The following is a 16,193-nucleotide window of genomic DNA, read 5'->3' as shown; positions in this document are numbered from 1 at the left end:
TTATCCTCTACCAGCTGGGTATCTCTAGTGGCCTTCTGTTCTCCTGCCTCAAATCTCTCACCTACCAATGTGCCGCTGTGTCACACAGCCACTAGGATTTTTAGCATTTCTTCCTAGTTCTTAATTTGAACTCTCACTTAATAGAAAGATCAAAATCCTTCATTTATGTTCAAGATTCCCACTTCCCAAGACCCATTTCTTTGTAAAATCACCCCTCCACATAACAGAAACTTAATTCTTTTTCTTTGAGAGTTTACCCTTAAGATGATAGTGTGTTTATTATACATTAGTCCCAGTAACCAGTTCACAAAACAATTCTTTCAGGTAGATAAGTTGATATTTTTACCTACTGTTCCTAAAAACATGTATCTAAAAATGTATCTTGATTTTTTTTTTTACTTAAGTTCTAATAGGTAACTTCCTATTTCCTGAGCAAATGCGTTGTCTGTGTGCCTGTGTGTGTGTTAGTCACTCAGCCGTGTCCGACTCTTTGCAACCCCATGGACTGAAGCCCACCAGGCTCCTCTGTCCATGAGATTTTCCAGGCAAGGATACTGGAGTGGGTCACCATTTCCTTCTCCAGGGGATCATCCCCCTCTGTACTATCACCCAAAGTTTCCGTGCATATGGAAACCCAGACATCCTTCAAAAGTGAGCTCAAATTTCTGGATTTCTCCCATCAGAAACTGCCTTTCTTAATGGCTAAGCACTTTACCAGGACCACTGCTGGAGCACATACTGCCTTCTGACTCACCATTAGTTACTTACTCACTGATAACAACTAACTGTTTATGCCTTAAAACAACTACAGAGATAATACAGCACAGTGGTTAAGAACAGACTTCCTGATTTGAATCCAGCTTTACTACTTACTAACTTTAAGACCTCTGTTTCAATTTCCTCATCTATTAAAAAACAAAACAAAATTACTCTAGTAGATTGTTATGAGGATTAAATGGGCAAAAACATTTAAAACAGTGTCTCATATAGGAAGCACTAAATATGTTTTCCTACACTGTATCCACTGCACACACACCCTCACCCCAAACTTTATACTCTCTTAGGACAGGATCCATATTCTCTATTTCTGTAGTCTTGCCTCAGTGCTTTCCACAGGAGGTGCTTAGGACACATTTGTTCAGCTGAACCTTAACCTGGCAATATGATAATGATGATCTAATGGGAAAACTTGAAATACTCAATGACTGGTCAAAATTATATATATCATTTTTTTTATATAGTGTATCGTATTCTCGAAATCATGGGAAAGCATTAATACAACATCAGTAACACTCTACAATAACATTCATAAGCTTTATTCATAACAGAAAACTAACAAACAGCCCAGGCGTCCATCAATAAGTGAATACCTACAGAATATTCATACAGAAATACTACACAACAACAGATAGGAACAAACTACTGATAACTACAGAAAGGATGAGGTTCCAAAAACACTGTGCTGGGTGAAAGAAGCCTTCCGCAGAACAGTGTATACTCTATGAGGCCACTTACATGAAAATCTAAAATAAGCAAAACTCATCTGTCGTATGGTGGGAAACAATTAAAGCAGGTTGCCTCTGAGAGGAGCACCACAAGGGAACTTTCTGGGGTTATGATAATCTTCCTTAACCTGTGGCTGGGTTTGGCACATACAACTGTCAAAAGTCACATTTCATTTTCTATAAAATTCACTTCAAAAAAGAAATTACAAACACTGATTTCTAGATAATGATACGCATACTAAAACATTAGTACTGTGGCCTACAACTTTGAAAGGCATCAAAAAAAATAAAACAGATTGAGGTACAAATAGAGGAATGAATATATGGTTAGAAAAAAGAGTATGGTAAAGTACCAGTGGCAGAATTGAGGTGTTAGGTACACATATGTTCACTTTATAAAGTTCCTTCAACTTTTCTGTTGGAAATTTTTCATAACTATTGAAAATAAAATTAAAAGCAGTCCTTCACTTTGAGCAGTATTCAAAAACAGCAACGAAAATTTCAAAATTTGATTTTACTACTATAATTTCTTTTTAAAAAAATTAATGATTTTCAAAACCAGACTTTTTCCCACAACCTAAAAAAAAAAATAACAGCATATGAGAATGGCCATTTAAATTCCTATGTTTTGCTCTACTGAATTTAGTGAAATTCAATTGTTATTTTGCTTTTGTTGTTTTTACTGAAGGTTAGTTGACTTACAATGATATGTTCATTTCAGGCATGAAACATACTGATTATATACTTTTACAGATTATGCAATAAAGTTATTACAATGTTACTGACTCTATTTCCAGTGCAGTACATTACACATCCCTATGACTTATTTATTTTATAGCTGGAAATCTGTAGCTCTCAATCCCTTTGCCTATTTCACCATGCCCCCACCCTCCTCGCCTCTGGCAACCACTAGTCTGTTCTCCACATCTCATTTTAACAGCATATAAATTTAAATAAGGCAATGCATGGCAAAAAATTATAGCTGGGGAGACTGATGCTTTTGTCAATCTACGATAATCCCACTCTCAATAACTAGTCACCAGTCTCTGGGCAAGTAATTTAAGGTTTCATGCCCAATATCTCATCTACACAATAAGAGGGTAATACTAGATCCTATAGTTATCCTAAACTGCCAAAACACTAAAACTATAATCTAATAAAACTATTTCACAGCTTCTCAGATAAGGATGAATGCTCATATATACTTGTTTCACAAACTATATTTTTCTCTATTACATGGTGGCATACACTAATTATTTTCAAATATCTGAGTTTTTTAAGTCTGTCTAAGGTAAAATGTCAATCTATGAATGAAGAGTCATTTTGATTAGCTGAATGTTATGTACCGATTACCTGAATTTTGTGTACCGAATTAAACTGAAGAGTCAACTACTGTTAAGTATAACAGACATTTTTTTGAAAAGGGTATACTACACTTTTCTGCTTTTTTAGATAAAGACAGTGAGTAACGCTTTGTAATGATATCTCTGCCACAAACTGTGTGCCAAAATCTACTGATTTACAGAGGATGATCTACCCATTAGTAAGGGGGTCACAAGCAGCTACACTTTATAAACTCTTGGGCTTGCTTTTCACCATCTCTTCTACCTTGGTGTCAACTCTGATTTCCTGCTTCCAATTACAGTAAAGCATTCTACCCGCTTCGGGGATATCCATTGTTCCTAATTTGCTAACAGCAACCAACAACCAACCTGTCAGAAATTTGTATAAAAGCAAACAGACTCTGAGTGGAGGTGTCTCCTTGTAACAAGAATTAAATGAGATCACGTACATAAAATGATTAACAACACCTGAGACACAGTAAACGCAATAAACACAACTAACTTTCTGAATATCACACAAGTTCATTCCTCACCTTAATCAAAACTTAAGTCTCTCCTGAGTTTGATCAAAACATTGGTTATTATTCATTCTAGTTTCTGCATTCATAATTATATTCAGTCTGTCTGGACTATTCTAGAATAGAATAAGCATTCTAAATAATATTTTCTGATTAATATTCTTTAAAGATCACTGGATCTGTCCAGTAACATTTAGACTGATGCCTCCCAATATTTTACCCCTCCCTCAAGGCACTTGCAAAAAATTATGTATTTGTAAAAGGACTTGGGATTAACTGGGGATGTTTCAAGGCCCAGGGACTTGGCCCAGAATCTGACTGGCCTCCCTGGAAAGAATGAGGTTCTCAGCTCACAGGTAAGCTGTTCATGGAGTTTGGGAAGCTAGACAATACTTTAGAATGTTTAGTCTGCATGATTTAGTTCATAAATCAGGTTGTTGAGAACTGCCTATGTTCGTGCTCCAGGTCCACAGAATCAGAAATGTTACTGCCCTACACTAGACACTGTTGAGAATAGCCAGGTTAATGATGAATAATCATCAGTAAAGCCAAAAATAATAAATGTTCATCTCAGACACTGCTATCATTAGGATTTTTTTAATGAATTTCTTTCTTTTTTGGAAGGAGTCAAAAGAAGGTTACATGAGTCCCACTCTCCAAATAACTTTTTAAAGTCAAAGATAAACTTAATTCGCTAGTAATAAGATATTCTGCATTAGACAAACTTTAAAAGAAATGCCATTTTCTTAACATCCCCCTTCTAGAATATGTAACTCAACATTTCTTTCAGTATGACTTCTAATCTTTTACAACTATAAAGTCAATCTTTTTTTTTCAAAGTTTCATCTTCAGTGCCATTAGGTTTTTAAATGAGCAATAATGGAAGCTTACAAGACTGGTGTGTGTATACATATATACATACATATATATACATGTATTACTTTCACTTTAAACTTCTTCCAAAAAAACATCAACAAACTTGGATTTACCATACATACTGCATCAAGTGTTTGGACATCACTGTTTCATGGTAAAGTCAAATGCTAATAATATGCAGACTGACACTGAAATGACTTGCTCTTTCTTTTAAATAACATATAAAACAAACCTGAGGAGTTGTGGGTTCACTTCCATTAACACTGTCGGGAGATTTTGTGGCTTGGAAAGACGCATTCTAAGAAAAACAAAGAAACACTGTAAAGAGAGGATCAGAAAACTGAAGTTTTAAAACTCTTAAGAATAAAGGCCAAGCACCAAAACCTATCAGACACACATCTATTAAATAAAATTAGTAATTGCTCACTTATTAGAATTTTTTCATGCAAGGCAAAACTAGTATGGTAAGTATTTTAGAAAATTCATTTTGCTATTTTATCTGTAACTAAACAGCAAGGATTAGTACGTAGCAAAATTTATTTCAAACTAATCCCATGCCTCCCCCCATGACAATCACCCCAGTTTTTTCCCTCAATACAAAATTAACATCAGGAATTCAATCAGCAAAACTCATTCAAGTAGAAAACTATCCAGAGGAAGTAATGTCAATTGTTCCTTACAATTAAATACTATTTAAAGTTATTCGGGCTAAGCTCTGAAAAATATCTTCCTAATAAGAAATGGAAATGCCCCATTCATTTAAAGCCACCAGTCTAAATGAAATTGGTAGGACAGTTTTCAGAAAAACTTAAAATTAAAAATAATTTCTTCCACAAATGAAAGTTTTTTGTTCTGTTCTGTTGGTATGACAAATGTTCTTACACAGCATTCTACTTATTACATCAAACCTGTGTGAGTTCCATAAGGTTTGATATTCTTCGAGACTCAAAATTCTACACTATTCATAATACATTAAGTGTCTAACTAAAATTAAACCTATAGAAGCAGCTCATGATAAAGTAACGTCCATGTTTTAAACAAAAGCATTCAACCAGACACTAGCCACTACGTTTCAGTAACTTGGTGCTTAAAAAGTACATCTCCCTACAACCTCTAGGGCTAACCAAGAAAAGGTCAAATACATGACTCTTCTTATTCTTAAATACAAGTGGGGAAGGCATGCAACTTTGCAAAAGTGTTCTCAAATTTTTGAACTCTCATTAGGTATTTGATACTATGAAATAATTAATTTTTGTTGTGATAAATGTACTATGATTATGTAGCTTTAGTCTTTATCTTTTAGAAATATATAACAAAATAGGTAAGATTTCTGAAATTTGCTTCAAATAATCCCATGGGGATGGGGGAGAGGGGTATCTGCATGTGTGATGAGAGCGGAAGGGGTATGGTTAGGGAGGTGTGAGGGGATGGTATAAGATAGCCATAAGTTATTATTTGCTGACACTGGACAATGGATATTGGCGGAAGGACAAGAAATCTTATGCAATTTTTATTGCTATTTCCACTCTTGCTATGTTTGAATTTTCCCCTTATAAAAGTTTAAATACCTTGTCCCTCCAACATAAAAAGAGCTATCAAATTTTATCAGTCCAAGACACCTCCTTAAACTTACATAGAGGAGAACAGTTAGGGGAATATAGGAATTAACTTTTACCTTCCTCTTCTCTGCCATCTCAAAGAATTAGAAGCTGGATACATGGCATACATTTGTACATTATAATTAATGCTTTCCAGCCCTAAAAATATCCTATACTACACACTCTAAAATAAAAGACATATTTCACAGAGATCATCAGCAAGTCTCTCTGCCAGGCAACTGAAAAGTAATTGTCTATGTGCAGCAAAAATGCTTACATATACTTCATATTCAGTTGCATAGAATATTAAAAAGATGTTTACTCAAGACTAGAACTTTAATAAATAAAATTAAATTAAATGAATTTTATTTATCAAGGGAAAAAAAGGAAAGTAACTGACTGTTAAATTATGGAGAAAGCAAACAAGAGGGCTCCATAAGAGATTCTATTTTATGTAGTAAAAAAAAACCTGGCACATTATTGTGATCCATACAAAAACAGATATTCTACAACTGTTTGAAATACCACTCTACCAAACAAACAACATAATATTTAAAAACTTTTCTTTCCTGTACCTATATTTTAATTTACTTGCTATACCATATATCAGGCTTCCCTGGTAGCTCAGATGGTAAAGAATCTTTCTACAAGATTCTCGCGGGAGACCCAGGTTCGACCCTGGGTTGGGAAGATCCTCTGGAGAAGAGACTGGCTACCCACTCCAGTATTCTTGCCTGGAGAATCCCATGGACAGAGGTGCCTGGAAAGCCCCAGTTCATGGGGTCGCAGAGTAAGACATGACTGAGTTAGTAACTGCAAAAAATACTATATATCTGAATGAATGCAAGACAACTAAAGAAAGTACTGAACTGTGTTACCATGAAAATTTAAGTTAGGAATCCCTAGAAACAAAAATTACAGATATTATCACCACGTATAATGCCGTCTTCATTTCTGCCCTGCAAATTCTCATCTCTCAACTTTCAAATGCCTCTTATTGTGAAGCCTCCTATGGCTGGCCTGAGGGACTAACACATTTCCTATGCTTGTATTTTCTTCTACAATGCCTTAATTCTTTTGAATTGTTAAGCGTATTTTGACATTTTTGTCTCAATACTATACTACAAACGTTCAGAGGGCAAGAACCCTACAATTTGCCTGACTGATAGTAGAGGCTCAGGGATTGCTTCTTAACCCCTTATGCAGCCCTTCTTTCAGTGCAAGACTTCTGAATGCCTCCCAGCCGACAGAAGCCCAAAGAACTAGCTCAACACACATCAATACTCAACGGTCACCAACACTGACTCCTGGAGGCAATTGTTAGATAACAAGAAAATGTTTCTAAAGTGCATTTAATTTAAAAGTACACACAGGTTTCCTGCCAGATTTGTCTTCAATTATGATTTGTTACATCTTTCAACAATCACTTTTAACTGCTGTAAGGTTATACCATGGTTTTATGTGAGGAGAAATGTTGTTACCTGAACAAACAAACAAACAAAATTTAAATAAGATTATCACAGACTTTCAGCCTACTTACCATATTTTAAATAGTTCTAAAGTCTTCATTTTAAAATTATTAGCATTTTTTTGTAATAGGATAGGTATTCAATATAAATTGTTTTTATGTACTTATAGAAGTGGACCTAGAAGAAGTTCTTTTTTTTTTTTTTGTCAAGCCTCCATTACTACTACATGAAGTGGAATATCATTTTATATTTTTAAAATAAGTTGGTAAGTTATCTCCAACTGGGACTCCTGTCTCCCTCTCAGGACTGAAAACAATGAGGAATAACTGGTAGCCCAGAACCAAGAAGAGACCTCTATTACTGAGAGCCAAGCTAAGGCGTCACAAGAATTCTCAGCTGCTTTCTTTTCTAAAACCAAGTTTAGAAGGAAGGTAATATAGGACTGCTACTGGCCACATGCAGACCAAGTCTTTGCTGGCTGCACGAGTTAAGTATGGGTGTGTGCTTAGTCGTTCAGTTGTGTTTGACTCTTTGAGACTACAGACCGACAGGCTCCTCTGTCCGTGAAATTTTCCAGGAAAGAATACTGAAGTACGTTGCCATTTCCTCCAAGGATCTTTCCAACCCAGGGATCTTACCTGTGTCTTTTGCATCTCCTGCACTGGCAGGTGAGTTCTTTATCACTGAGCCAAGTGGGAAGCCCCATGAGTAAGTACAGAAATGTTCTAATGTCATCACCAGCTGCTTAATAAATTAAACCAACTCTTATTGTTTAAAAAAAACCTCAATCCCAGTTCAGCTGGTGTTCATTCTAACACCAAAAGCTATCCTTACTTGGCAATCAAACGTCTAACTTTTAATTTGCTAAATTTATTAATTTAGCAAATTTTCCAAAGTAGAATTATACACAAGATTCAAAGTTGTATGAATTCAGTCAGCTGAAAGATAAAGAGGTAATTTTTTTCCTTTCAAATGTTTAATACACAGAAAACTGGTAGTCTCCCCAAATAAGATGCAACTAACTTGTTACAGTAGACTCCACCTGCCTACTCAATATTGCTTAATTATGGATTTATATACAATGATTTTTTTCATTCCTAAAAATGTGAGTAACATCTCAAAATATTCTTGGCCTCCTACCATTAGTTGAACAGAGATTCCTAGCAATACATACCTCTTTTAGTTAATGAGCAAACATTCCCTAGGGAGGAAAACTTAAGAGTTCATACCAAGTAAAAGTATTCTTTGCTATATTAATGAAAACAGTGTTAAACTTTGTTGCTGTTAAAAAGCTAGCAAACACACACCAGCCATGAGAACTCAGCAGTTTACGCTCTGATTTTTTTAGAGCAAGGTTAGCAGCACAGCACTGAAAATGCTTTGAGAGGTGGTCAGTGACAAGCAACATGAGATATGCTTCTAGAATGACCAAATTACTCTGCTTCCCCACACAGGGAATGCAGAAAGCGGTGGAAGGACTCACCACACTTTCAGTCTGGGTTTTAGGCTGCTTGGAGGAATCCAAAGCAAAGATAGTATACTCAGAGAGAAAAGCAGGCTCTGCTATCATCCCGGCTAGGAGCTGTCTCATTCAGGGTAATGAGCAGAGGCATAAACATAAAATAAAGGATGAAAAACAAATCATAAGGGCATGTTGCAAAGTTCTCATCCCACAAACACGCACAACACTCTAGTGGCCTTGCACTACCACCACTCTACCCACAGAAATAGTAAGCTCCTGGGAAGGTTCAGAGAGATGAGCTGAGCTGTTCTGGACCTCAAAACTCAACTTTAAACAACTTGCTTATCGACAGACAAATGATGTATGCAACAGGCACCCTAGCACACAGCACGTCTGGCAATTCAGCATTAAAGTCTACACCAATAAGAACAATTCATGATAAAGAACACAAAGCCTTAAATACTGAGCTGCTCATTTCTATTGACAGAAAAAGACAGCATGGAAATTTATGGGGCAGATAAACACACAAAACTTTAATCATTTATTTGTACTTATATACAAATAAGTCTTCTCCAATACATACAGCAGAAATTTTTAAAACAAATTGATAATAAATTTTAAGGATAAATTCTATTATACTATAGATAGCTCTTTTGATATTCATTCTCATCTACATAATTTTCTTTCATAAACTGTATACTATATACCAAAATACTATCATGATTTCGATGTGTAAGAAATTATAATTAAAATGAACTTTTTGACGGTGAGGGTTACACAAACACACACAAGTTAAAAATTGCATTTCTAATTATTTTTCTCTACCTAGCCCATTTTGGGGCCTGCTTTTTTTTTCTGCCCACAATTTTCTGTTCTTTTTCAGAAAATAATTATTACTTCATTTACCTTACTGAAGATACTTGTTTTTCAAAGTCTTATCCAGACTGCCCTTTTAATTATTTTAATTTCACCTGCAATAAATTGATACAGCCCAATTTCTGTTTTTATTGGTTGTCTTCTCAGCATTTCTTTTGTCATTTTCATTTACAGGCTCCTTTTCAGGAAAGCATTACCTTTCCCCTTCCTTCTGTGCTCACCCCTCCTTATCCAGTCAGTCTGACTCCCTGAGTCCCAGTTTGGGTTTCCAGCCCCACAGCAACACAGAGGTTATCACAGACTCAGTCACTAAGCCCATGTGAGGTATGGTTCAGTTCTTGGTCACACAGCCTCCCTAGAGACAGCAGCTTCTCACAATGGGCCACAGAGAGCTCTGGGCATCAGCTGGGAAAAGCTTTTCTCAGCTGCCTTTCATGAGTGCTGTGAGCCGCACTTTAGCCTCTGGCCTGTAGCACTAAAACAAATTCTGGCAGCACAGAACCCTTCCGGTCCTTCTCAACCAGCATTCAAAGAGAAAATTAAGTCCTAATGCCAGACCTAAGGCATCTGCTAGCTAGCATCCACTGTTATACGTCATGAATTAGTATATCCCCTCTGTACTACTCTATCCTCTTTTAGGAAAGAGACCCTGGAAAGCTTTGGGGTTTTATTTTTTTGTCACACCGCATGGCTTGTGGGATTTCAGTTTCCCGACCAGGGACTGAACCTGGGCCCCAGCAGTCAAAGTGGAGAGTCCTAACCACTAGACAGCCAGGGAACTTCCAAAAAGTTTAGAATCTTCTAGTAGCGCTACTGTGACAAGAAGAGGCCCTGTTTCTATCTTCCAAAACTCTGTTATATATAGCTGTTATAGCAACAACTTACTTTTTTGAGTCAAATTTATTTCATTCTTATTTGCAGTAATGTATACATTAGGTACATAATACACTCAGAAAATACAAGAAAAAAAAATCCACTATAGCAATATATGAGAAAATACGCAGTACAGACTGAGGTTAAATCATCTTGATCAAATCCAAGATCATAAATTATGGCCCTATTATGTCTATATGGGTAATTTTACTAAACATAAAAACATACAGTCTTTAAACAGAAAAGACAGCAAAAAAGGGACAAGGTGTCTAATGTTCCCTAGCTCTATTTAGCACTGAAAAGACCACGGGTATATAAAGATGGTAAAAACTAAAAGAAAAAACAAACCCACACATCAAACCAGAAAACTGGGAAAGTAGCAACACAGATTCAAGGAATTTCTGGTAAAGTCTCAGGGCACCTGAGACTTAAGAAAAATATATCATCAAAGATCAGCCTGCTGCCCCAGTTTAAAAAAAAAATCAGCCACTGCAATCCTGAGGATGCTCAGTACACTCAGCAAGAGAATGGAACCAACTGGTTCATCATATGTTTAACAGAGAAAAATAAAGACAGAAGACTCATATTACTAATATCAGGGATGAAAGAGGGAAAATTACTCCTATATTTACAAAACAAAAAGGATTACAAGGCAACAACAGCATGCCAACAAACTGAACAACACGGGTGACATAAAGAAGCAAAACTGATGCAGGAAGAAACAAACTGTTAACAGAACCATAAAAAGTGAAGAGGCTGAATTGGTAATCAAACACTTCTCATAAAGAAAAGCCCAGACCAACCATAAAAAGTGAAGAGGCTGAATTGATAATCAAAACATTTCTCAAAAAGAAAAGCCCGGATCAGATGGCATCATTAGTAAATCATACCAAGTATTTAAAGAATTAATACTAACCTTAAAATATATATACACACACACATATATGTATATACACACATATATATACATATATATATACACATATATACATACACACACATATATATGTGTACACATATATGTATATATATGTATGTGTGTGTATGTGGGAACACTTTTCAATGTATTTTATGAGACCAATATTTTCCTGACACCAAAATACTGCAGACCAACAGACCAATATCTCTTATGAATACAGACAAAACAAATCCTTAAAAAAAAAACAACCTAGCAAACCCAGCAATATAAAATTAAACACCATGAGCAAGTGGAGCTTATCCTATACAGGACTGGTTTAACACCCAAAACCAGTTAATACATCATACCAACAGAGTAAAGGACAAGACCACATGTCAATCTCAAGATGCAAAGGCGGCATCTGACAAAATCCAGCACTGCTTGGTGGGAAGAACATTCAACTAACTAGGAACAGCAGGGAATTTCCTCAACATGAGAAAGATAATATACTAAACGCCATGTTAGCATCATACTCAACGACAAAAAGACTGGAATGCCTTCCCTCTTCCCTTTAAGACTGAAGGCCTTCCCTCTTCCCTCCAGGACTGAAGGCCTTCCCTCTTCCCTCTAGGACTGAACACCTTCCCTCTGCGAGACAAGTATGTCTGCTTTCACTACTGCTCACCTGAAGGCTCTAGCCCAGGAAATTAGGCAAGAAAATGTAATAAACGACAGCAGATTAAGGGAAGATATAAAACTGCCTCTACCTCCAGATGACGTGATCTTCTACAAAGAAAATACTAAGCAATCCACTAAAGGAATTATAGAACTAATAAATGAGTTCAGAAGGTTATAGGATAACAAGATTAATGATAATTTATAAAAATCCTATTTTTTTTCCCTGTGGAATAACAAGAAAAATTAAATGAAATTAAGAAAACAACTCAATGTATATTAACATTAAAAAGAATAAAATATTTGTGAATAAATTTTAACAAAAGTAGTATAAAATTTAAGCTGTAAAAACTATGAAATTTTTTTTTAAAAGTAAAGAAGACCTAAATATATAAAGGAGGAGAAGGAAAAGAAAGAGAAAAATAGAAAGTTTCCAATTACTTAAATCTGATAAGGATGGCACAAAAAGTATAACTCTCTCTCTTTACAAAGTCAGAGGTAATGTAAATAAAATAAGTATCAGACAACAACAGGATATTAATAATGCACTCTGACCAGTAGAATTGATTTAAGGAATGACCAACTGGCTTAATATCAGGAAACCTATTCATTTAATTCATGTTTTATCATTAGAGCAAAAGAAAAAATATGAGAACTGAACAGATATCAAAGGCAATCTAACAGGCATATCTTCTATTTGGATTAACTGACAGAGGGTAGGTAGGTTATAATCTAACAGTCTAACAAAGAAAAAGCATATCCAGCTTTGAAAGTCAATCCATTTAGGAGCAAAATTAATTCCAAACTTACAAAGAAATATTTCTCACCCATCACTTTGGAAGATAATTCTTAATAATTCCTAAAGAACACCACCTTCAGAAGCCCCGAAACAAAGAATTTATTTTTTTTAGATGCTTAGGACCTGTCAAAAGCCGAGAGCATCAGGAATCCCTGTTAGGGGTCATCACATGAAACAGTGAACATTTTCTGGAAATACAAAGACAACTACTGAGATAAGAGACGGCATTTTGTTTCTGAAAAATAGCTTGAATCAAGATAGTAAGAAAGAAAAGGAGATCTCTTTCTTGAAGCTTGGGAAAGCATCTAGTCCAAAGCAGCCTGATGCTTCATTATTTGTTTCCCTACAGTGTCACTCTTAATATAAAATGTCCTGTCTGTGCTATTCAACAGGTGGTGAGTATAGATAATGCTTTTTCTTTTCTATACAATAACGATCTTTTCTATGTGATATACAAATTACAAGTATTTTCATATTTCTGAATTCACTTGCCCTTCACAAGAACCCTGTGAGAATGGATATTCATTTTACCACAGTTTAAAGCTGAGGCTCTGAGAAGTTAAAGGAAGCTGCCTAAAGCCACACAGCACGTAGGGATGGAATCCTAGGATCCTCCTACTACTCCAGGCTTGTGCTGCATGTAGGGAAGCAAAAGAGCATACAGGATATGTGAACAGACATCTACTCACAGAACAGAATCCGTCAAACAACTAAAATACTAAAATCGTTATTTGTTTCTATACATCATTTTTAGCCAAAATATATATATATATGAAAATAAACTGACTTCTAAAGATTAATTTTAAAATATGAAAAATGTGAACAGACGAGTTCCTAGGAAAAGAATGGACATGCCTACTTTGAGCCCCATCTATGAGGAAGTACCTCCAGAAGACAACAAACCAGAGAGCAGGGTAGGCAAGAAAGTGAAAATGTCATTCCTTCAAAAGTTCAGCAGGCAAAGACAGAGAGAGAGGTAACACCCATGGGGCCCTAATCCACGTAAGGCTCCATTTGCTTCCCTCCCCTCTGGACGGGACCTAAGCAGAGACAGTGAAGCAGGTCACCCTGCCTTCCCAAGCTGCCCCCAGTAACAGCGCAGGAAGCGCCCACCACGTGCACAGCAGCATGTGAGGAGAGGGACGTGCCGTGCTACTGGCTATCCCCACAATCCCAGGAGGAAGGCACTGCTGTTCCCATCCTACACGTGAGAAAATCTAAGTCACTGAAAAGTTAACTTTCAAAGATCCTTCAGCCAGCAAAGCCAGACCGTTCCAAAAACCACCCCCTTCTCACTCATCTATTCCAGGTATTACTCCAAACAAACAAACATGTTCTCATTTTCTTAGAAAAGTCTTCAGACTGAGCCATACAAGGAGTGCAGGAGTTACATGCGTTGCAATACAGACGCACCTTGAAAACATGATGCCGAGTGAAAGAAACAAACGCAAAGTCACATATTGTGCATCCACTTATGTGAAATATGCGAAAGGGTAATCCACATCAGCGGTCCCCTGGGGCCGGGAGGAGGGCAGAATGGCTGCTTAATGAGCAAGCAGCTTCCTTTAGCGTCATGAAAACGACGTGGAGCTGGATGGGTGTGATGGACGCACAACACTGCGAATGTACTAGGCGCCACCCTTAGTTCGCCTTAAAATGGTGAGTTTTATGTTATAGGAATTTTATCTCAGTAAAAAAAAAATCAGAGTGGAGCAGAGGGCACGAGGACATGTAGTTCATTTGCCTAGTTAGCCCTTTACGTGATCCTACACTCTATACTGCTCAAAGGCACCCAGCTCCAGAGGCAAAGATTCAACTCAAGCAACACAAAGGGGAAGGAAGCCTGTGCTGAGGGTACTGAGGCTGGGCCTAGGAGCCCCAGGACAGGGTATCAGGCCAACTGGAGAGATTCACCGTCTGTGCAGGATGAGATCCCAGAGCCCCACAGACCTCCATGTCAGGGCACATCAACCTATTCCCCTTTGCCCTCAATGTCTACAATCATATGGATGATTTTTTACACCCCTATAAGGAAGCCTGGGGCTTCCCAGGTGGCTCACTGATAAAGAATCTGCCTACCAATGCAAGAGACACAAGTTCGATCCCTGGGTTGGGAAGATGCCCTGGAAAAGGAAATGACAACCCACTTCAGTATTTCTGCCTGGGAAATCCCATGGACAGCGGAGCCTGGCAGGCTACCTACACTCCATGGGGTTGCAAAGAGTTATACACAACTTAGACAAAACAACAAGGAGGCCTGAGGCACTGCTACCAAAGACAGACTTATTAAGATTTATATAAAATATTTACTAACACAGGAAACCAAACATATTAAGATTTTCCCCAACATCTGAGAAAAGGCAAAACATTTAATTGACCAGAAAATCAACGTAATGACACCATTCTACTTCTCAAGCTTTCTAGATAACACAGACTTTATGTACCTCTTGAAGAGATGGACAAATAAATATTTGTATTTTTAATCAAACTTCCACATTTTGCTAAAAAGAAACTTAAACTAAAAGTGAGGGTCCCATCACTGACAGAGTATCCTTCACCTCAGAGGTTTAACAAAATGAAAAACTCAGGGAGTTTGGGAGAGAGCTGATGACTTTAAAAGATAATTTTATGTAATGTCCTTTTAATCAGTAACTTGATCGTGAAATTTAGAAGTCCCTTATTTATTTCAAAATAAGCTGAACTAAGGTGTACATTTCACTTTGTGATCAAAAATATTTTTTAGAGTTGTTTAAAAATGCTTTAGACAAAGTGATGGTATTGCTTTGGCTGTCAAACAGAAACCATTTCCTAAGCTATCCCTATAAGCACAGGAGCTTTAGTACTGGAATATGGGGAAAAATAAAAATAACCTTTAGCTTACTTAGCCTGCTGTAAAAGAATGCTGAAACCATCCCTTTCAGAAAGGATTATTTTGTAAAGATACATTCAATTTAAAGGTTTTAAAGCATCCTAGAAAAAACAAATTTAAAAAAAAAAGCAACAGTAGCAATCAACAAGTTATTTTCATTGTTTCAACTGTATGTAAGCCAATATACCATAATATTAACCAATATACTAAGTATAGGAATGATGCCATTAACACTGACTGCAAAGTGTTTTTGCTGCTCAATACTCTAGCTTTCGTTCAAACTGGTTTCACATATAAACTAAATTCAACAACATTAACTTGAAATAAAGTTAAAAAAATGTAATATTGTAAATAATGCATAAGAAAATAAGATCGCAAAGAAAGTATGCATATACTTTATACTCATATATAACTTTGTCAGATTATTTAAAT

General features: G+C 36.4%; 1 protein-coding gene across 9 annotated transcripts in view; it reads right to left on the bottom strand.

Annotated features, from left to right (window-relative positions):
- The window catches only part of GOLGA4 (golgin A4), a 103,925-nt gene that overhangs the window by 69,176 nt on the left and 18,556 nt on the right, over window positions 1–16,193 (bottom strand). For 4 of the 9 annotated variants that reach the window (XM_060402785.1, XM_012099381.5, XM_060402786.1 and 1 more), the window contains exons 3-4: window positions 8,793–8,891; window positions 4,475–4,540 (exon numbers count right to left, since the gene is read on the bottom strand). The exons of 2 other annotated variants lie outside the window; for them this stretch is intronic. In XM_060402785.1, coding sequence (XP_060258768.1) covers window positions 4,475–4,540; window positions 8,793–8,891 — 165 coding nt within the window. Of the gene's footprint in view, window positions 1–4,474; window positions 4,561–8,792; window positions 8,892–16,193 lie in introns of all 9 variants that reach the window. 3 more of the 9 variants (XM_060402787.1, XM_060402789.1, XM_060402791.1) reach the window with 2 other exon arrangements.

The sequence above is a fragment of the Ovis aries genome, chromosome 19 (assembly GCF_016772045.2).
Source record: "Ovis aries strain OAR_USU_Benz2616 breed Rambouillet chromosome 19, ARS-UI_Ramb_v3.0, whole genome shotgun sequence".
In the NCBI taxonomy this organism is placed as follows: domain Eukaryota; kingdom Metazoa; phylum Chordata; class Mammalia; order Artiodactyla; family Bovidae; genus Ovis; species Ovis aries.
This window is presented reverse-complemented; position numbering and strand designations above follow the sequence as displayed.